General features: G+C 44.4%; 1 protein-coding gene across 1 annotated transcript in view; it reads right to left on the reverse strand.

The window, feature by feature from the left end:
• Positions 1-23,725, reverse strand: part of RYR2 (ryanodine receptor 2) — a 3,481,211-nt gene that overhangs the window by 1,879,646 nt on the left and 1,577,840 nt on the right. Inside the window, exons 37-38 of the mRNA XM_086925791.1 lie at positions 14,334-15,138; positions 3,703-3,903 (exon numbers count right to left, since the gene is read on the reverse strand). Of these exons, the coding sequence (XP_086781917.1) occupies positions 3,703-3,903; positions 14,334-15,138 (1,006 nt within the window). The remainder of the gene's footprint in view (positions 1-3,702; positions 3,904-14,333; positions 15,139-23,725) is intronic.

Raw genomic sequence — 23,725 nt, forward strand, 5'->3', positions numbered from 1 at the left:
AGAGTAGTGAGGGCAGAGTGCAGAGTAGTGAGGGCAGAGTCCAGAGTAGTGAGGGCAGAGTGCAGAGTAGTGAGGGCAGAGTAGTGAGGGCAGAGTAGTGAGTGCAGAGTAGTGAGGGCAGAGTAGTGAGGGCAGAGTGCAGAGTAGTGAGGGCAGAGTAGTGAGGGCAGAGTAGTGAGGGCAGAGTTGTGAGGGCAGAGTAGTGAGGGCAGAGTGCAGAGTAGTGAGGGCAGAGTGCAGAGTAGTGAGGGCAGAGTAGTGAGGGCAGAGTAGTGAGGGCACAGTAGTGAGTGCAGAGTAGTGAGGGCAGAGTAGTGAGGGCAGAGTAGTGAGGGCAGAGAAGTGAGGGCAGAGTAGTGAGTGCAGAGTAGTGAGGGCAGAGTAGTGAGTGCAGAGTAGTGAGGGCAGAGTAGTGAGGGCAGAGTGCAGAGTAGTGAGGGCAGAGTAGTGAGGGCAGAGTAGTGAGGGCAGAGTAGTGAGGGCAGAGTAGTGAGTAGTGAGGGCAGAGTAGTGTGGGCAGAGTGCAGAGTAGTGAGTGCAGAGTAGTGAGGGCAGAGTAGTGAGGGCATAGTAGTGAGGGCAGAGTGCAGAGTAGTGAGGGCAGAGTAGTGAGGGCAGAGTAGTGAGGGCAGAGTAGTGAGTAGTGGGGGCAGAGTGCAGAGTAGTGAGGGCAGAGTAGTGAGGGCACAGTAGTGAGGGCACAGTAGTGAGGGCAGAGTAGTGAGGGCAGAGTAGTGAGGGCAGAGTGCAGAGTAGTGAGGGCAGAGTAGTGAGGGCAGAGTAGCGAGGGCAGAGTAGTGAGGGCAGAGTGCAGAGTAGTGAGGGCAGAGTGCAGAGTAGTGAGGGCAGAGTAGTGAGGGCAGAGTAGTGAGGGCAGAGTGCAGAGTAGTGAGGGCAGAGTGCAGAGTAGTGAGGGCAGAGTAGTGAGGGCAGAGTTGTGAGGGCAGAGTAGTGAGGGCAGAGTGCAGAGTAGTGAGGGCAGAGTGCAGAGTAGTGAGGGCAGAGTAGTGAGGGCAGAGTAGTGAGTGCAGAGTAGTGAGGGCAGAGTAGTGAGGGCAGAGTAGTGAGGGCAGAGTAGTGAGTGCAGAGTAGTGAGGGCAGAGTAGTGAGTGCAGAGTAGTGAGGGCAGAGTAGTGAGGGTAGAGTGCAGAGTAGTGAGGGCAGAGTAGTGAGGGCAGAGTAGTGAGGGCAGAGTAGTGAGTAGTGAGGGCAGAGTAGTGAGGGCAGAGTGCAGAGTAGTGAGTGCAGAGTAGTGAGGGCAGAGTAGTGAGGGCAGAGTAGTGAGGGCAGAGTAGTGAGGGCAGAGTAGTGAGTAGTTAGGGCAGTGTAGTGGGGGCAGAGTGCAGAGTAGTGAGTGCAGAGTAGTGAGGGCAGAGTAGTGAGGGCAGAGTAGTGAGGGCAGAGTGCAGAGTAGTGAGGGCAGAGTAGTGAGGGCAGAGTAGTGAGTAGTGAGGGCAGAGTGCAGAGTAGTGAGGGCAGAGTAGTGAAGGCACAGTAGTGAGGGCACAGTAGTGAGGGCAGAGTAGTGAGGGCAGAGTGCAGAGTAGTGAGGGCAGAGTAGTGAGGGCAGAGTAGTGAGGGCAGAGTGCAGAGTAGTGAGGGCAGAGTGCAGAGTAGTGAGGGCAGAGTAGTGAGGGCAGAGTGCAGAGTAGTGAGTGCAGAGTAGTGAGGGCAGAGTAGTAAGGGCAGAGTAGTGAGGGCATAGTAGTGAGGGCAGAGTGCAGAGTAGTGAGGGCAGAGTAGTGAGGGCAGAGTAGTGAGGGCAGAGTAGTGAGTAGTGAGGGCAGAGTGCAGAGTAGTGAGGGCAGAGTAGTGAGGGCAGAGTAGTGAGGGCACAGTAGTGAGGGCACAGTAGTGAGGGCAGAGTAGTGAGGGCAGAGTGCAGAGTAGTGAGGGCAGAGTAGTGAGGGCAGAGTAGTGAGGTCAGAGTAGTGAGGGCAGAGTAGTGAGGGCAGAGTGCAGAGTAGTGAGGGCAGAGTGCAGAGTAGTGAGGGCAGAGTAGTGAGGGCAGAGTAGTGAGGGCAGAGTAGTGAGGGCAGAGTGCAGAGTAGTGAGGGCAGAGTGCAGAGTAGTGAGGGCAGAGTAGTGAGGGCAGAGTGCAGAGTAGTGAGGGCAGAGTGCAAAGTAGTGAGGGCAGAGTAGGGAGTGCAGAGTAGTGAGTGCAGGTGCAGAGTGGTGTGTGCTGTTGAGTGCAGAGTGGTGTGTGCTGTTGAGTGCAGAGTGCTGTGTATTGACAATGTAAATGACAATGCCATTTATTTATGATTTAAAGAAAAAAAAAGAAATGTCATGAACAATGCCAATAGCTCTACCTTTAATGATGCCGAGACCATTGCATTGTAAATGCTTGTTCATTCCCTGTTTCTAGTTTCCTTGATTAAGGTTTTATCATGAGTCACATAACGCCAAATTTTTTTCTGCTTCTTTTTACATAACCTTACCTGTTTATTAGCTTCGGCTCGGCATACCTCAGTATTTTGGGAAAGACATTTCTAAAAAAGTGATTTGTTACTAATAAAGTGTATGATGCTGTGAGAAACCATTTTTCATTTCAACTTCAGCTTTTCTAAACAGTATTAAACTTTGCAATACCGGAGGCAGCAGAAGTTCTTTCCCCAACTCAGTCAGCTGAAAAATTGCAAAAACATATGGTCAAGGAGTCCCTTTGAGCAACACAATGCAGGAATACAGCTATTCTTGTAGATTGTAGAGTATAAATATCTGATGCTAGAATCTATGTAAATTATAATTTTGTCCTATGTTTAAGTCTTGTATTTGTGTGAATAACCTTGGTGAAGTTACCTCCTCCTATCTTCAAACCTAGAGTTCCACGCTGTCTGCTTTTCCCCCATTTTGTCTAGTTTGTAATATTGCTGATTCAGACATGTCACTGGAAGAGTGGGCAAAATATGAAGCAATGTGTTTGAGTGCATTCCTTTTCACCTAAAAGGTCCATGTGTTTACCCTCATGTAAGTGTCCACAACAGAGTTCCAATTCTATACAATACGTACGTTCCAACTAATCACTTGTAAAATTCAGATCGAACTTTATCTGTGTACAGACAGAAGTTGGGAAGTTTACATTCTCTGATGAGTTGCCCATACTTTGGGAATTTTCTCTTTTTTTGGTGGGATTAAGAATTACAGTTTCTGAAAACCCAATGCAATGTTAAATTCATATTTTCTTCCCTGCCACTTCTCATAGGTTTGATGTTTCACGTGGCTCTTGAGGAGGCCAAGTACCACATGGACCATTCAACAGACATTTGGACTCGACAAATGTCTCAACAAATTCTGTAATAATTTAAGCTTTTCTACATCATTGCATTTTAGAGTGCCTAGAAATCCATGCACACAAAGGAGGCAATGAATGCATTTCTTTTACCAGACATTAAGATGCATACATGTGAAATAGAGAGTCAAAATTATGGTTTTGACACACCTTTGCGATAAAGCAAGATACTTAAACCAGCAAGAAACCACACAAAAAAATTGATGTACAAGTTGATATCTGATTTTGTACTGACAACATTTAGAACACGCTATTCCAAGGATATCATAGCAGTTTGGAAATAAATGACTGGTTTTGAATCATATTACTCAATTGTAAAAAAAAAAAAAAAGAATTAAGATTGCAATAAAACATTGAGATGCTTTCAGGTTATGAATAGCGCTAACTACAGGAGGGACAGATAGACTTACTTGTTCCTGAGGAGGTGATCGGAACTCCTTGGTCTTCTTAGCGGTTAGGGCAGCAGACATGTTAAGGGCTTGCATGACTTCATTGTACCGGAAGCGCTGGTTGTCCTGAAGCTTGGCTACAAAATCGTCTGAGAAAGCAACAGTGGCCTCTATCCTGTGTCGTATTTGGCAGTCACATAGATACTGCAGAAGGTGGCACATCTGACAGTATAAAAAAAATCATTATTACGGAAAGAAGACCTTTAGTTATTGCAGCACAGTGGGAGAAGTTAAGGGAACACACATCATCAGTCAATAGATGAAAAAGACCAAATGCAAGGAAATGCAAATTAGCTGGTGTGCGACAAGAACATCGTATAAGACTAAATGTTATCATTTGCTCTATCACATTGTATGGCACTATATAAATCACACTTCTAAAACGCTGAATTAACTGTAGCTAATCAAGTGCAAGAACAGTCCTACTTTTAAAGTTTTGTTGCCACAGCACTGCACTGCTCTTAACCCTCTTCATCACCGGAGTAATTTTCTTGGGACACATTTAAAGCGGGATTGAAAACAGCAACAAAATCAGTGGTAATGTGACCTATTAAAGCCATTCAACAGTGAACAGCTTTCGGCTGACATGTATTAAATTGTAAGGATATCGGTCTATATGACCCTGGTGTGTTAGAGGGCTTATGCTTTTTTTTAAAAACGACAATGTCGACCTCATCTTCATGTATGTACTTTCAACGTAGTTGTCAATCATACTTATTATTGAGCCATTTGATCATTCACTGTCTTGGTAATACAACAAGAACTAAAATAAATATATTTGCATATGTTTAAATGCGCATATGCATATTAAATGTGCTCCATTGATTTATTGTCTTAACATAGCATTTACTCTAAAGGCCTGTATCTCATTATACTGCATTTTATAAGCTACTGTGTTCCTGTATTCTGCTTACTCGAAATTCTTGCAGGTATTCGCCTACATTGCTAGTTTAGAATAGATACATTTCTTGTAACAGCAATAGAGAACTGAAGCTCTAATGAACGAGTCTATTCATCTCTTACCTGAGTGTATGAAGAGACAACATTCCCCTGTTCAGTGCGGGATATATCTCTACAGTTGCAATTGCCAACATGGAAATGTAACAAGAACAATGGACACCATGGTAACGAGCTGATAAAGTGGGTGTCACCTATGGACTTGTGGACTACAACCTATGGACCGCTGTTGTGACTTCAGGAGACCCCTTCAAAACTCTCTTGGAACGCTGCTGAACTTTCCTTTGCTGATTCTTTGCGGATTTCCTTGCTGGACCCCAATTCTGCAGACCCAAGGCAGAATCACCCATGGACTACTACCTGAACCCTATCATGATTCTATACTATCCCTCAGAATGGACTTTGTGAGGTCTACCACTCAATGATTGTTTTTTAGACTTGCCTCAAGTATGGCTAAGGTTAACATTCACTCCCAACCTACTGGAAACTCTTGACCGAGCGTCTGATATGCTAATGCTTGCTTTAGTCAGTCCCCTTTGCCTTGTCCCTGGCCCTGAAATAGAAGTCTTTGATTTCTGAGAATCTCTGAACTAACTGAACCATTCTTTTCAAATAGCACTGTGCCTGGGTTATTTAGATTGCTAATATATAGAAGGGATAACTTGAGATTGTTTTCTGAACATCGGAAGTTGTTAGCTTGTCTAGTACTCACTGAGTTACTTGTCTTCTTTATATTGGCGTGCCCACATTTCTTCAGGAGACTTGAACTCCCTGTTGTAATCCTTATTAAAATCTTTAAAATGGAATATCTCTGGTTCTCTAAAGTATGGTCTAGAGAGTAATCTATTTGAATTTGATTACTAATTTGTAATAAAAAACCTTGGATTTTGTTACCAATTCCTGGTCTTCATTGTGTAGCCAAATTGATTGCAATGCTAATTGATTGAATGAAGAGTTATACTCCAAGATCCTCCACCCCTCAGTGCGATTAGAAAGGTTAATCGAAAAACCAAGTGTAAATGATAGGGCACTGAGACAAGAGAGGGTAATGAGGAGATAATCGAGTGTGGGTGCAGAAAATGCTTGATCACACATGTGCTCACACATGGGTGGCTGTGTGTGCATGCATTTGTGTGCAAAGAACTGCGCCGACTGGCTAAAAATGTAAGAGAAATGCCTGGTGATTAGACATATCCTCACTCTTTCTAAAAGCCTGGAATATTTGCAAGCCCTACATGTACGTAGAAGAGAAGTTCAATGTGGTAGAGACAGCTAACTTTAAAAATGCCCTCCTGTACAAATCTGCTGGCACCATAGGAGTTGAGATGAAAAGGGGATATTTAATCTAAGATCTAACAAATAGTGTGGCTGCTTTTTAATTAGACTCTGAGAACCGCACTGTAGCAACCCTGGTGTGTGATGCAGATGCCCACTTTTGGCAGCTATCTGTCAAGTTAGTAAGTGAAGTGGAAAAGTATACAATTTCCACTCCTGATATTATGCATCAGAATATGGACTTTTTCCTATCCTGGGGAATTTGAAAGAGGAAAGGTCCAGTTGAGTAATTTGAGTACATTGTAAAATGGGCTAATTTTTCATTGAGTTTAGGCAGTTTTAGATTAGAGCACATTTCTCAATATATCCTGGGTCTTTGATGGTAATGGAAAATAAAACACCAGGGAGACTTTAAATATTAGAACGTACAGACTGAGGTGACTGCCCATCTGAGCCTAGGCCTTCAGCCATCACCCATCTAAATGCCCCCCTGGGGGCAGAAAGGGTGCTGGCCCAAAGGGATAGGGGAGGCTAATACTAAACATATCTTGATATAGAAAGAAAATACATTGCCAATGTCTAGTGCAGCTTTCAGCATCTCAGGGGAGGGGGGCAGAATAGGAGTACATTCACCAACAAACAGTCTGGCAGGGGGAGCTGATAGGGCTTCATACCAAAGCATATTGATAGGGGCAGCCTCATGGTATGATGGTGATGGATACCCGCTCCATTATTTATTAGGACAATCTTTGGGTCCAGTAAGCCTTTAAGTAGTATTTGGGAGAAGACTTTAAGTAAAAGACAATCTGCATTCCCGTAGAGTTGAACAAAATTTCGCCAGAAAGCGATGGAGGGGTTTATCCCCAAAGCCTGGAAGGATCATCTGATCCTTCACATATTCTTCTATGGGTGTAGGCAAACCCTAAGGCAGAGTACACTACTCCCAGAAAAATAACTGCTGGTGGGTTGATTACAAGTTAGAAATTGGGTTACTGGTAGAGGGGTGGTGCATCCTTTCTAAAGCAGCAACCACACATCTTTCAGAGTGTAGTCATGAGCAGTCCCTAAATTAACCTGTGCTCAGCCCTTGGGTAGCTTGGCACAGACCAGTCAGGCTGAACTCAGAGGCAATGTGTAAAGTATTTGCGCAACACTTCAAACTGAAACACGGTGAGAGCACACCACCAAATGATCAAGCACCAGTTTAGAACAGTAGAATCATTTTAATAAATAAAACAAGACCAAAAACAACATAATTCTGATCAGTAGAACCAGAGATATTCAATTTTAAAGATTTGAATCAAAATAGCACTAAAAAGCACAGAGTGCCAATTGTGGATATCTGGTTGTGCCGGACCGGGACAAAGTCACAAGTTTCAGCCAACCATGATGAAGCCCTGGCTGGCTACAGGGACCCAGTTAGGCCTGCTGAAGAAAGTATCTTACATTTTGGTTTTCAGGATATTGTGATTATCCACATTGAAGATGCGTCGCACAGCCGAAGCGATGCATCAGTTCCGAGATACGGCGAGGCTGCGGTGTGAGGTCTTGCATCATCATTGTCAAGGAGCCCATCGACAAGGGTGTGCAATGTGAAGTCTGGCATTGAGGATTATTTGTGCAATCGGAGTGATGTGCTGGTTCCGAGGAGCTGTGAGACTGCGATGTGGAGTCAGGTGTTGTCATTGAGGTTGCCATCAACAAGGGATATGAGGCCCTATGCCGAGGATGCATCATGCAGTGGTGGTTCCAGTGAAGTGACAGGCTGTGATGCGATGCAGCTCTTTGTAATGATATTGATCCACGCAACAGCAGTGATGCATCGTTTGTGCCGGCATTGCACTGCACAGCAAAGGAGATGCGTTGGTTCCGCTGTGTCCACAGAGGCTGGCAGAGCTCCTTAGGCCTACTTGCAAGGGTCCAGGAGTGGAGTGGCAGCATGTGGCTGGGTAGACTCTCAGATGGTAGAGTCCAGGTGCTATTTCTTGGTTGTTGGAGCCTTCTGTCCCTACATTTCTAGTCAAGAGACCAACCAACTAGCCATTGGATTCACTTTGGCATCTTGGGTTCAACAGATCTAGTCTATCTCACTCAGGCAAGAGGGCAACAGGTCAGCACAGCAGGGCAGTAGTCCTTCAGAGCAGCAGCCCAGCAGAGTGGCAGTCATTTCAGCAGCACAGCAGTCCTTCCTGCAGAGTATCTACAGGTCCAGAAGTGTACTGAAGAGGTGCTGTCTGAGGTCCCATATTTATGCCCAGTTGTACCTTTGACAGGGGGGTAAGGCTTCTAGAGGTTTCCCTGTGAAGTCCCCAGGCATCCTACCTTCCCTGCCTGGCTCCTGATTAACTACAGGGGCTATGCAGCCCTTTGTGTGACAGCAGGACACAGCCTATTTTAGTGAAAGTAGGGACTGTGCCCAGCGCTGTCCTCCCATCCTTCTAATGATGGCTGATCCAGGCACACTTTTTCTCTGTTATGTGTGGCTGTCTAGCAAGACGATGCAAATCCCAAATGTCAGGTACATCTTGTCATGTGACCCAGGGACATGCTGTAAGCACTAAAAAGTTAAGGCAGGAAAATTTCAACATATTGAAAGGGGCGTTTTCAAAATTGTAATTTAAAATCCAAATTTACCAAAAGAGAAGAAGTTTCATTAAAGTTTCAGAGACACCAGATATGAATTGGTTACCTGCTTCCATTTGAAAATTACAGCTTAATAAATGTAATAAGGTAACTCCAATGTAATCCTATGGGAGATGTTGGTCTTGCAGTAGTGAAAAACTAATATAAGACTTGTTCACTACCAGGACATATAAAACTTAAAAGTATATGTCCTACTCTATAAATATACTGCACACTGCTCTCTGGGCTGTCCAGGGCCTACCCAAGGGGTGACTTGGATGTATTAAAACGGAAAGTCTGGGCCTGGCAAGAGGTTTATTTTTTCAGGTCGAAATAGCAATTTAAAACTGCACTTACTGGCTGAAATGGCAGGCCTGAGACATGGGCTACTTACGTGGGCGGCACAATCAGTGCTGTAATCCCACTAGTAGCACTTAATTTATAGGCCCTAGGTACATGTACTACCATTTTTCTAGGGACTTATAAATACATTAAATATGTTAAATGGGGATAAGCCAAAGCTACAATGTTTTAAGGAGTGAACACATGAACTCTCGCAATGGTTAGCAGTGGTAAAGTGCACAGAGTCCTATGGCCAGCAAAAAAGACATTAAAAAAGAGGGGCGTTTGGAGGGAAGACCAAGCTAAGGCTGACAATTCTAACAATTACCAATCAGGGATTGTCTTAGCACACCTATTCCTTAAGATACCAAAAGAAAGCAGACCCTCTCTTTTTGTCATACAGTACCTTTATCATACGTGAGGGCAACTGCAGCTTGGGAACTGCTGCTGAATCCACTGCTCAGGCAACTCCTGGAAGCATACTTGATGATGGCAATGTTCAGTGTGCACTGGGCATTATACATGAGAAAAAAGCAACACCTGACTCTAACACCTGTAGCAATCTCACTGTCAGTTGTGGTGAGTCCATGACAGGAGAAACCCCTCAGTGCATAGAAAAATGGTGCTACAGAAAACAAGGTTACATTTGCATCCAGGTGGTGAAAATCAAAATACAATTCACACAATCTAAAGTTTTGATTAAGACTGGGACTTCAAGTATGCCATGTGGCCTAGGATGGGGCTCCACTATAAAACATCTTTCTTGTCCAAAGCCTGAGAAACATTTGTCAAAGGTAAAATGAATTTCAACTTCATTTGATAGTTGGACATCACACCTCTTGCATATCCCTGGGGTCTGGTTGGTGTGGTATGTCACAAGTCCTGTGGGCGCCGAGTCTTCCTCCAGTGGTCCTCTATTCAAAGCACAGTATTTAAAAAAATGCCATAATTTTGCACACCTCATGTTTTTCTCTCCACAAATCCATTTGGGGAATCCCTGGAGATATTTCAGCTAAGAAAACAGGTTAGAAGGAGCTCAAATGCACAGAATTCAATTGCTATAACACCAGTTCTGCATGTTATCCCTCATAACGACACTGACATTTTGAAAAGGGACCGTAAAATCATCATGAGATAAAACTGCTTGGGTGGTAACAGATTTACCCCAGGATGATTTTATCACCTGGATATTCTGATAAAGAGGGCCAATGTATTTTGCTCTTCAAGGTATTTCATACCTAGGCTGTCTGGGTTTAGCTTTAAGCCTATAATAACTGATAAAACCCCACTGAAAGGAAAATAGCCATTAACAGTGTAAACATATAAACACTAAAAAAACACCTTCACAACCACACTAAGGGCCCGATGTAGGTGCCCTAATACCGGTCGGAAACGGCTGAATTCGGCCGTTTCCGACCGGTATTACTGTTTTTAGATGTAGGGCATGCATTTACAGAATCAGTATTTTACCGATTCTGTATTTACCGATTCGGTAAAATTACCGAATAGGTAAATACAGACTCGGTAAAATACCGATTCTGTAAATGCAGATGTAGCTGGCACATGTCAGAGTGCCACAGGGCTTTAAGAATCGGTATTTTACCACCCAATCCAATTGGGTGGTAAAATACCGAATACAGGTGTGCATGCACATCTGTGCATGCACACCTGTGCAATGTGACACACAGACATGCCCTTAGGGCATGTCTGTGTGCCACATGGCACACAAGTCCGGAATTGGGGTGCAAGAGGGTATCAAAGTGACACCCCCTGCACCATTGCAAAAATCGGTATTTACGGAATCGGTAAATACCGATTCGGTAATGACCAGTGATTCCTATGGGCTGCAATGCCCATAGGAATCAATGGGCTTTACCGATTTGGTATTTACAGAATCGCTAAATACCGAATCTTAACGATTCGGTATTTACCGAATCTGAAATACCTACATTTCCCCCCTTCTAATTTACCACTTCTTAAATACTGAATCGGTATCGGTATGATTCGGTATTTTAGAAGTGGTAAATTAGAATTACCTACATCGGGCCCTAAGTGCCATTCAAACAATTTAACTTTGTTATGCAAGGCAGCAGTGAAAAAGACTGGGCTAACATTATTCTGCTTGAGTTTTATTGTTTAGGGATGTCACTAAAATGTATGTTATTTTATAAACTGTAGAGAATCAGTAAATATCAAAATCATATTTGATACTTTAGCTATATCACACTGATAGATAAAATGGCTGGTTTCATAAGAATTTTTCCCGATATTTACCATCCCATATATCAGACAGAGAATTGGTGAAATCATTTGATACATCAGTCCCCTTTTCTAGCAAGTCATGATTGATTCTGGATGAATTGCCAATCAATCCAAGATTTAAAGATTCAATGCAAGGTGTAGTTACAGGTATATGTGAAAAGAGTGTTGTCACCAAGCATCTGAGATAGTGGTAAAACATGACACAAGACGTTTGGTAAACATGGAACTCAGTGTCACCTGGAATGCTGCTACAAAAAGTTCCTACCAAGTTCATTAAAGATTGGAGTGATATTGTTTGTATTTGTAGTTATTCAGCTACGTATATGAAAAAGTTATATGTTGACCTGTCAAAATCAATAACTGAGCTGAAGTGCTTCCCTGTAAGAGATCCTTGTCACTTGCTAGATGGTATGCTGAAAGCATCTTTACAATCTACAGAGTTAATGAAGAATGCCATTGACTTTGTAGTTCATTCTGGTGCCCTGTTTCGGTATGCCCTGGAACTAAAATGCAAATATTTCTCATTTTGTGCTTTGTGTGGCATCAAAGGAAGAGTCATCCTAACTGTAATTTAGCTGGTGGTTCTCAGTCTTAGATGCTGTGAATGCTATATTATTCATATGGCGACCATTTATAGAATGTTTGCTTAGTAATGATGCCAAAGGCAAGAAATGTGATGATCATTGGTTTTTACTGGAGTAATTGACTGATGTAATGGACATAATCGAAATATTAGAGTCTGAAAACACCCTTGTCTACCAAGTGTTCAGCATAATTGGTGTAGATGTGAAACATCTCCTTGAGAGTAGTGTGGGCGACACTTTTAGTGACTTTGGCATTGCAACATGCTGAATGTTAGAATTCTTGCCACTTGGTAAGCAAAGAAATGTGGAGGAGCAATTCAGGAAAAATGTTAATGTACAGTATATGTGAAATGGCTTGTGATGATGCATAGAAATGTTCATTCCCCAACCATGGTATTTGAAGTTAATGAAGCCTCACTGACGTACTCTGCACAAGTTCTAGATCCCTTCTGAATTTTCTCCAGACTTTCAAAAGTGCTGCTTCATTTTTGACTGCTTCAATAACTGAGGGTATATGCACCCAATTCAACGCATATGCTGCAGAACAGGTCCTAGAGAATGACAATCTTCACGTGCACCAGTTCGCATGGAAAGCTATGTCATTGGCCAGAGTTAGCAAATTGTGTACTGGCTGCTTTGGCGTTGCCCGTCTCAAGTGTCAATGTTGAGAGGGCCTTTTCGCAGATAAACGTTTACATAGGAAGGAAAGAGTGACCACAGATTCACTAATGAAGTATTTTATGGTGAACTACAATAAGTTTGATTTGTAGAAATCTATTTGGACCTAATATACCCTGTACACACGCTGTCTATACACATGCAATATCAGTGCAGAAATTTTGCAATTAATAAAAGCAACACATTCAATAAACACAGAAAAATCACTGTTTCTATTGTTTTTAATGGCGCAAAAATGTGTAACCACTGATAACCACTATTTTTTTTAAGGTACTGAAAACACTTGAAAAAAAGACCAGAATTTACCAAAAATAGAAACTGAAAACAGGAAAGCCTATTCATATTTCACACGATCTTTACCCCATAGTCTTTACCACATTGATAGGATTGTAGCATGGGTTTTACCTTCACCCTGCATCCTTTACAGTGTGGAACTTTGTTCTGCAGAAATACCTTTACCCAGAAGTCTTTACCACATAAATAGGATTATAGCATGGGGTTTACTTTTACCCTGCATCCTTTACATTGTGGAACTTTACTTTGCAGAAATATATATTTCTGCAGAGTGAAGTTCCACATTGTAAAGGATGCAGGGTAAAGGTAAATCCCATGCTATAATCATATCTATGTAGTAAAGACTACAGAGTAAAGGTCTTGCAAGGCCTTTCTAATAAACTGGAGAACCCACCTGTCTGAAGTAATGCTTCCCCACTGGTCGAGGTGATGGAAGATCCTGCCGCAACGGACGCCCATGTTCTTCAAGAGCAAGACTATGAGGGTTTGAAGGCTGAAGCTGCTGGTGGTGGTGGCTTGACCGGTTATCTGGCTACCCAACCCATAGGGTCGGAACAAAAAGGGCCCTGGTTCGCACTGGGGTTGAGGAACTTGCGCAGCTCAGTGGCTGGGGTACGGCTGGCACAATTGAAAGTCCCTTCCATAGCAACAAAAGGAGCGAAAGGCAGACTGGGAATGGGAGGCAGCTGAGAGGCCCAAGGAGTTGGCCATAGGCCATGAATTCTTAAAGCGCGCCAGCACCATGTCTGTCTTGTCATCGAAGAGGCAGGTGCCATCAAAGGGCATGTCCATGAGCAGAGCCTGAACATCCCCTGAAAAGATGTTCTCAGCTAGGCGTGGCATCTAACATCTACCATTGTAGAAATCTCCCTGCTCAGTGAGCCGGTCGTGTATAAGCCACATCAAATGGCAAATTTTGCTGCATCTCTCCCATTTGTTACGACTTGGGAGAGGATGATCTGGGTTTTCTCCGGGGTCTGTGGCAGCACTTGCACAACCGTTTCCCACAGGGAGTGGGAATAACAGCCCAATAAGCATGCAGTGTTCACCAACTATAGTCAATCTATATCACAAAATTGTGACCTACCACTAGACTTAAACCTACCTGTCTCATTAACTGAGTTTAATCCCAGCTGAAGTATTGGTTAGAAAATGATAATGAGTCACCCAGAAACAAACATACCCTCATTTGGGAACATCGTCAAAGTGTGAAGGAGACTCAGGGCAAAGAAGTTCACTGAACATTGGTCTCTAAATTGCTATCAAGAAGACCTCTGAAGCTGATTGATTGATATGTGAAATTGTAGAAGCAATAACATAGAAAGCCAGAATGAAATTTAGAAATGCAGATCAAAGGGGTACCAAATAATCTGTAAATGTGGGTGCACACTCACTATCATAAGCAAAAATAATAAAAAGTCAGAAATAAACAGTGAGCAGTAAGCAGAAATGAACTATATACGCTTTAAAAAAAATAGAGGAAGAGGGAACAAGAAAAACTCTTGATTGTCACAAGTTCGCCGTGCTATTTTGCTTTTCAATACAGTATCTACAATTGCAATATGTGATTTCTGTTACCTGCAGTTTGACAGGCTCTGGCAATTTCATTTGGAGAAGCCCTTCTTTTGGCACCTGTTCTCGAATGTCTTCATCTCCCCCATCAACCTCAGATTTTTGCTCTCCACTGCCCGTCTCCTTCTCTGATGTCTTGGCTTTGTCCTCCTGGCCGGACTCTTCTGAGAAAACACTGGGCTCAATTAATTGCAGAATATGTTTCAGATCACCATTGTGAAAGATCCCCATAATCAGCAAGGTGTAAAAAAGTTTGATTAATGGGACAAAAAGAAATTCTGTTGTGCCCCCAACAGGATCTCGAACGTGAAGACTGCCCTCTTGCACGGCCTCGGTCAACATCTCAATGGTTTTGGCCTTCAGGATTTCCAGTGGAAACTTTGGGCTGTACTGGTAACATTCGCTATTGATGCTTATGAAACTGGGAGAGGAGAACTGCATTCTGGGCCGTAAAGAGGTACTCAAGCCAATGCCAGGGAGGCCATGTTTTTTGTTCTCATCTGGAAAGAGCGTAATGCTCTTGGTTTCATCGGTCATCGGGACGATAAACTCATTGTTCATCATTAGTCTGGCAGTGGCGTAAGTGCTAAGGTGGATGTCAATGAGTAGGTCATAGTAGCCTGTGCGCAGAAGGCCTGGCATGTATTTGTTCTCAATGGCATACAAAAGCTGGGATTCGTCAACATGGCTACACAGTGCATGTGCCACGCGGTTGTTTCCTAGAGCGCAAACAGCCGAATACAGACGAAGGGTATGGTAGTGAAATTTTAAGAGCTCCTCTTGTTCTGTTAGTTCAAGAATATCCACTGACCTATGTGGCAGGAAAGAAATTAAGCAATAAGTTAAGCATTACATATTTTCAAAAAATAATGTTTATTCACTACAGTCACCATTTACCATTGTATATTTTATATAGACCTAATTTGGTGAATATTTGCTAGCCTCTGTATTTGTTTTTATAAAAAAGTTATGAAATTATTGTTATGTCCCCTACCTCGGGAGAAGGTGGAATCAGTTATGAGTACAATGAAACTTAATAATCAGTTGCTTTAGAACATGGGTCAGGGTGTTCTCAGTTAAATGACTGGAATACAGCCAAAGTAGTGTCACGTTCACACAAATAGATACGATTTTTTGAGACAAATATTCTCAAACCTTTCCCTAGAAAGTGAGAGGCTCATGGCAAACAAAAGATTAACAGTTTCCAAAGACAGGGCATGTATTATAGAAAAGCCTACAGTGCAGGGTTAGGAGACTCATCAGTGACGTGGCCAGGGGCGGCTCCTCTGCTATCGAGGAGGAGCGTTGCCCCTCCCCCCGCTGAAAGCCAGCAGAGGCAAAGGACAAAAATAAAACATTTTTATCATCATTTAATTTTTAGCCCTGCAGGTTGCGAGCTGAGGGAGGGGCGTGGTCTCTCATCCTGATGCTGAACCTGCAGCACCAGGGAGGAGGGGGGCGGGGTGGGCACTGCCAAGAGCTCATGACGGTTTGGCCAGCCCTCTGGGGCAGGCCAAACAGTCATGCCCACTTAGCCTTTCTTCACCTAGCTGTGTTGTAAATCTGGGTGGAGAAAGCAACACAGGCTCCCAGACAGTCTGTGTCTGAGAGCCGAACAGAGGCGCTCAGACCAATCCCAGCACTGGAATTGGGAGTTGGGAGCCTGTGCAGTGTGCAGCGGGCTCTGACAGGGACGTAAGGATCTGGAGCAAAGAGGCGGCCGCCGGAGCCAGTAAGTTAAAAAAAAAAAGTATTTACACTTCGTAGTGCGAGTTGCTGCTACTGGAAATGGCAGAATGCTTTTCCTACACTCCTCTAACAAGAGCAAGATATAAGCCCAGTAAACATGAGATAGAAAAAGAATTCAATCACTCACACGCAATACAGTTAAATGACTTAACAATATATAGTCAAAACCAGGTTAATTAATTGAAAAATGTATTGGTAATTAACCAAGCAAAACTTGAGGAAAAGCAGTAAAGGGGGCAATGAAACAAACAACCACTTAGCTCATTTACCTAACACAATGGATAAATTCAAAATAAAAAAGGCCAACATTCATAATGAAAAATATTTGAAAAAGACTCCAGGGCACGAAGATTAGTCACATAGGATGGAGAGCAGGAGTAAACTCAGGTAATTTGAAAAAAGCAGGGTCAAGATTTTTAATTTATTATGCTGGCGCTTCATCAGCAGGACAACACTAACGTTGGTGATTCTTCTATAACGCTGTGGTATTCGCAGAGTGGATACAGGCTGAACAGAATCTGAGGTTTTCAGAGGTTCAGGATTATGCAGGCCAGGTTTCAAATCTTTAAATCAGTCACAAAAAAGGTGTAGAAGACGATGCACAAGTCTGTTACTTTGCTTTGCTTCTCCTGAACTAAATAGTTAAACACCCCTGAAAGAAGTTATTTGAAGGTACAAAGTTCAGAACCGGAGAAAATGTCCATTATTACCCAAAGTGAGGTGGGCACTCTACAGAAGGATAATGACAATGAAGAGATAGAGAAAGAGCAGAGGGAGGGATAGAAAGACTGGGAAAGGGATGAAAAGCACGAGGACAATTGTGAGAAGGAGCAGAAATTGGAGGAGAAAGCAAGTAGCAGGAGGAGCGAGAAGAAGAGAAGGTGGTGAAAGAAGAAGAGGAAGTCTAGATGGAGGCCAGTGTGATTCATGGCCACATGTTCAAGGACAGGCTCTAAGTTATAGGTGTTACACCACTTAAACAACTCTTAGTTACTTTTCTTACGCTATATCCCCATTACATACCCTTAACTCTTATCACCCTCTTAAAGCACTGTGCAACTCGGTTATCTAAATTAAAATGTAGTCTGTCTCTAACCAATTATCCAAACTAGAACAGTTTTAATATCACATTTTCCCTTGTTGCCAATGTCCTTTTGGTAGAGTTTATGAAAACAAGTTACTTACCTGTAACTTTAGTTCCCCAGTATTGGTAACTTTCATAGATTCCCATGCTTTGTATCATTCCCCGTCATCGGAATGTGTTCCTTGGTAAATAAAAAATACCATAACCAAAGGTACAGAAGAGAAACTTAGGCCTGGGCCCCATATCATTTTGTAGCTTATCCACCTCTTTTTGTAAAAGAGACCAAGCTTTCTGCAACAACCAATCAGAAGAGCCTCACCCCATAGAACCCTCCTGAGAGAGCCTCAGAGCCTCAGATTTTTGTAGCTGTTGTGTAACAGCAATCATCTCAGTAAAAAGGCCGAGCTTTCTCAGGAGAGGAGGGTAGGCGCATGGGAATCTATGAAAGTTACCAATACTGGGGAACCAAAGTTACAGGTAGTAACTTGTTTTCTTGCCCCAGTATTGGAACTTTCATAGATTCCCATGCTTTGTATCAGAGTAGCAAGCAGTAAGCCACCAAAAAAGCACATTTTGTTCTATGAATACAGTTATATGTCTATATATTAAACCCCCATAGTAAACCAAATGACAAATGTTACCATAGTAGGGGATACAACAAGAGATACAAAATGTGCGAATCACAGGAAGGAGGGACTGTAGGGAAAGCTCACCTCTTATTGAAACAGATTTCTCAGGACTGCCTGTCCAACAGCTGCATCATCCTTCATAGACGAATCCAGGCAGTAGTGCCTCGTGAAGGTGTGGGTACTACTCCACGTAGCTGCCCGACAAATGTCCTTGATAGGGACTCCTGAAAACAGAGCCACTGAGGATGCCACAGATCTCGTGGAATGAGTTCGAACTCGTCTTTGAAGCAGTTTGCCCACCTGCTGATGGCAAAATTGGATAGCATTGGAAATCCAACGGGAAATACTGTGCTTAGACAATGGATACCCCTTCCGCGGAGCGCCATAAGATACAAATAGTTGTGAAGATTTCCTGAAAGGTTTAGTGCGTTCCAAATAGAATTTCAGACACCTCTGAACGTCCAAAGAATGTAAAGACCTTTCTGCTGGTGTGGTAGGTCATGGAAAAAAGGACTTTAGAATCACCGGCTCATTCAGATGGAATTCAGAGGGAACTTTTGGGATGAACTTTGGATTTGTTCTCAGTATTACAACGTCTTTCTTGAACTGCAGAAAAGGTTCTTCAATTGTAAAAGCCTGGAGCTCACTTATTCTCCTAGCAGATGTTAGAGCCAACAAAAGAGCTAGCTTCCATGACAGAAATTTAAGGTCTGCCTTATGTATGGGTTCAAATGGGCTTTCATCAGATTAGTCAATACTAAATTTATTTGCCAGACCGGCGGAGGAGGCCGGACCGGAGGAAAGACTCTGAACAGACCTTTCAGAAATTCCTTGATGATCCTTGCAGACCAAAACGAAGGACCTGAAGATGTGCGCCTGAACCTTGAAATGGCTGCCAGATGCACCTTGACCAAGGAATGAGCCAACCCTGATTTAGCCAGGGAAAGAACATAAGGCAAAATCTGATGTGGGTGCGCAGTGTAAGGATGCAGATTTTGTCAATGACACCAGAGACAAAACCTTCTCCACTTAGCTCGATACGTTTTGTTTGTACTTGAGGCTCTGGATTGAGACAGGATATGTTTACATTCCTCGGAGAGATCTAGATCTTTAAATTCTCTGTACTCAGGAGCCACGCAGTCAACTGGAGCGATTTGGGATCCGGATGGAGTACCTGACCCTGAGGCATTGTCAACAGAGACGGAACCGGCTGTAGGTGGATTGGCTGATCCCGAGACAGTAGGAGGAGTTCCGTGTACCAGAACTGTCGGGGCCACGCTGGTGCAATTAAGATCACTGTACACGGTTCCGCTTTGATCTTCCTGATTACTTTCGGAATTAGGGGAATTGGAGGAAAGGCGTAGAGAAATGCGCTGTACCAAGCAATAGAAAGCGCATTCCCCAAGGATCCCTGATGGTGATCCCTGCTTGCGTAAAGTTGGCATTTTGCGTTCTCCGGGGTCGCAAACAGGTCTAAGGTCGGGATCCCCCAGACCGTCAAGACTTCGTCGAGGATGGATTGGTCCAATTCCCATTTGTGAGTGAGTGACCTCTGGCGGCTGAGAGCGTCTGCTTTTATATTGAGCGTACCCGCGAGGTGCTCAGCTGACAGCGCAATGTTGTGAAGAATAACCCAGTCCCAAATTCTCTGAGCTTCCTTTGAAAGAGCTTGGGATCTGGCTCCTCCTTGTTTGTTGATATAATGCATGGCCGTCGTGTTGTCCGTGCGGACCAGCACTGTATGATCTTGAACCCTTGGCAGAAAAGCTTGAAGAGCCAAGCGAATAGCCATCATTTCCAAAAGATTGATGTGGAACTTCCGCTGACTTGGGTTCCAATGACCGCTCACGTGCAAATTCTGAAGAACCGCTCCTCAACCTTCTAGTGAGGCGTCTATCGTCAGGAGATGGAGGGAGCGTGAAGGTTAAACCTATTGAGATGTTCTCTCGTACCAGCCACCAGCTGCATGCATCTCTCATTGCTAGGGTTACCGTTATCCTGTCCTCGAAGGAGCCTTCCGCCTGGTACCATTGCTTGTCCAGCTGTTCCTGCAGCGGCCGCATGCGAAGTCTGCAGTGCGGAATTAATGGTATGCAGGATGAGATCGATCCTAGCAGGGACTTGTAGAGTCGTACCGACAGTGTCTTCTTTTTCTGCAAAAGACGAGCTGATTGCATGAGCTTGTGTTGGCGCTCCTCCGTTGGGAAAGCTTTGCAGCATCTGGTGTCCAGAATAGAGCCTAGAAACCTTACAGACCTGGCTGGCTGAAGGACTGATTTTTCTATGTTGAGTTGAAGACCCAAGCTGTTGAACAGTTGGATGCAATGTGAAACCGCCATGGAAGCTGCTTGAAGAGATGTTGCCTTTATAAGCCAATCGTCTAGGTAGGAAAAGACTTCTAGAGATTGCTTTCTGAGGAATGCGGCCACAGGTGCCAGAACCTTGGTAAATATCCGTGGTGCTGACTTCAAGACAAAAGGAAGCACCTTGAATTGAAAGTGGCTCCTGCACACTGTAAAGCGAAGGTATTGCCTGTGAGCCGGATGGATCGGGACGTGGAAGTATGCGTCCTCTAAGTCTAGTGTCGCCATGTAGTCTCCTGGATTCAGAAGACGTAGAATATCTTTAAGAGTGACCATCCTGAATGAGAGCTTTATGAGATAGGTGTTGAGCTCTCTTAGATCTAAAATTGGACGCCATTTGTCTTTCGTCTTGCGAACCAGGAAAAACCTGGAATAAAAACCTTTCCCTCTCTGAGAGTGAGGGACCGGCTCTATTGCCCCCTTGATGAAGAGTTGGTGGGCTTCGAGGCGTAGCAGTCGAGGAGGTTTTGCGCTGCTGGCACCAGGAGCTCTGTTTGGAGGAAGATGTTGGAACTCCAAGGTGTGGCAACTCCAAATGATATTCAAGACCCACTGGTACGATGTTATATTTCTCCAGCTTTTCAGACAATAAGAAATCCTGCCTCCCACTGATAATACTGGAGGGGTAGGAACAGTAGACAGAGCCAGGAGGTCGCTATTGTCGCTTCGAGTTGTCTCTACCCTGGCGACCCTGTTGGGGTTTCCCTTGTTGGCGAGAGAAAGAGGCAGATTGTCCTTGCCTCTGTGAATATTGTGGCCTGTAGGATTGTGAGGACTGAGAGTAAGAGGAGTAACGTTGCTGGTATCCTCCTCTGCTGTTGTTATAACCTCTTCCCCTCGCTCCTCGGAAAGGCGTCTTACGATATTGGAGGTTCCCTAAGGACTTGGCTGTTTCAGTGTCCTTTTTTATCTCCTGCAAGGCATCGTCAATGTGCTTTCCGAAAAGCATATCACGATCAAAGGGCATGTCCAATATTTTGTTCTGTACTTCCGGGCGGAACCAAGTAGTCCAAAGCCATCCTTGCCTTCTGAGGACCGTCGAAACTCTGCCAGAGCTCTGAACGCAGTTGTAGCTATGTCCATCGAGCAGTCAATCACTTCTGCAGAGGTTCGTTCCCCATCCTCCAAATTCTTCTGTGCCTCAATTTTAACAGCCTCCGGTAGATGATCCAAGAACGGAGTCATATCACACCACAATTGGCGGTCATAACGGCCTAAAATTGCAGGTGCAGTGGAGGCACGAACTAGAAGACTGGACATAGAGGAGAATCTCTTCCCTACATTATCAAAGCGTCTCCCCTCCTTGTCTGGTGGAGAAGCAAGAGGGGCTGCCGGGTTTTTTGACTTCCTCTGAGCTGCTTGCGAGACGACTGAGTCCGGTTTTGGCTGACCCACCAAACATGCTGGACTTCCATCCGGAGCTTTATACTTTTTTTCCAGTCGAGGCAAGACAGGAATTACCGTAGTAGGGGACTGCATCGCTTTTAGTCCCTCAGTCCAAACATGGTTGACTTTAGGGATAGAGCGGACAGATCTTTGATATGGTTCCTTGAAATCATAAAGGAAGCAGTCGGTATGCACCGTAGACACTGGAAGGCCAAAGCGCCTAGAAGCTCTCTCCATAAGTTTATGGAACACCCCTATATCGAGAGGTGGAGAATCCACTGGATCTGGTGAGGGAGAGGCAGGATCTGGGATGACGTAATCGGCCCATTCTTTGTCAGGATGAGAGGCTCCTGGATCGTCTCTGCCTGCATCCGAAGAATCATCATCATCATCAGTATCTTCAATGGTCCGAACCTGTACTGGTGGCTGCCGAACTTCCTCTTGTTCTTGAGATTGCGGCTGCCCCACTGTCGTAGAGGATGGTGGTAAAGATGGAGGAGGCACCTGAATGGACTCCGGAGCCTGTGAAGGAAACCTCTTCCTATAGTCCGTTAGCATCATTTGCAGATCCGATATGAGTGATGAAGGCATGGCAACCATACCCTGCGGAACCTGTTGTGGAATCTGCTGTCTAGGTGGAGATTGACGCAGTTCCTCCTCATAATAACCATCAGAATCAGAGTCCTGACACTTTACATGGAGTTGCGACGGACTGTAAGCCACTCCATAAGGATCTTCATTATCCTCTTCATCCTCCTCCTCTGAATTATCCACATCGAACAGTAAAGCCGGAGGAAGGGGAGTCACCCTTCGCGGAGACATCATATCCGGAGTGATCTGGCGTATTTTTCACAATAATTCTAATCTTCTCCACCTTCGAAGGAGGAACCGTCGACGAGGTCGTCGACGAGAGAGGCGTCGACGGAACCATCGTCGACGAGAGCATTGAAGATGGCGGAATCATCGTCGATGGAACCATCGTCGACGGAACCACCGTCGACGTGGACTTCGTCGACGGAGTATTATTCATCGTCGACGGAGGAGGCAGCGTCGACGGTACCGTCGGCGAGCTCGACGTCAGGATCAGAGCCGTCGTCGTCATCGCCATAGTCGTCGTCGACGTAGTCTTCGTCGTCGTCAACATCACCGTCGGCGTCATCCTCGTCGACACTGAGGATGCCAAACTAGTCGACGAAGAAAATAGTCCAATCGTCGACATCGAAGGCTTGGAAGCCGTCGACGAAGCCATCGTCGACGATCCCGCCGACGAGGCCAGACTGGCAGAATGAAAAGTTTTCATCGTCGACGTACCTGTGGCTGTCACCGTCGACGGGCGGGATTTCTTCACAGACTTGGATTCCTGAGGAAGAGAGGCAGATTTGTGAAACCTTTTGACTTCACTGAAGATGGTGAGGAAACAGAAGGCATTTTGGAACCTTTCTGTGAAGCATTTACCTCAGCACTCACTCCCACTTTCTCCTTTACACCTCGGTGAGGAGATTTTAGGGGATCCGAACCACCAGACCTGTCAGAGATCTTTTGGGTGGATTTTGAAGGAGGCTCAGCAGAGGTAGAAGGGGAAGACCTACCCCTTTTAACAGATCTTATTGATGAGGCTGATGAAGACTCCTCACTGTCGCTGGAAACAATGTCCTTTCATCTTTTGAAGCCAGGTTAAAAGCCTTCCTTCTCTGTCTCTCAAGGTCTTTGATGAAAAGGTCCTGCATATCTTACATTCTGTAGCTTTGGGGTCAGGGTACAAGCAATAAATTCAATCTGTATGCTTGTCATCTACATACAGACACTTCTTAGAGCAAGTAGCACAAGCCTTGAACAAAGCTGTCTTCTCCTTGTCAGTCATTTTTCAAGAAAAAAGGGTTGAATTAAAGTTGTTTGAAGAAAACTGAGCAAAGCCCAGTGGAGAGTCCCTTAGCACAACGTGCGGTAGAAAATCTGAGGCTCTGAGGCTCTCTCAGGAGGGTTCTAAGGGGTGAGGCTCTTCTGATTGGTTGTTGCAGAAAGTTTGGTCTCTTTTACAAAAAGAGGTGGATAAGCTACAAAATGAGAAGATGCCTAGGCCTAAGTTTCTCTTTTGTACCTTTGGTTATGGTATTTTTTATTTACCGAGGCTCCCATTCCGACGACGGGGAATGATAAAAAGCATGGGAATCTATGAAAGTTCCAATA

The sequence above is a fragment of the Lissotriton vulgaris genome, chromosome 6, assembly GCF_964263255.1.
Source record: "Lissotriton vulgaris chromosome 6, aLisVul1.2, whole genome shotgun sequence".
NCBI classification, from domain to species: Eukaryota; Metazoa; Chordata; class Amphibia; order Caudata; family Salamandridae; genus Lissotriton; species Lissotriton vulgaris.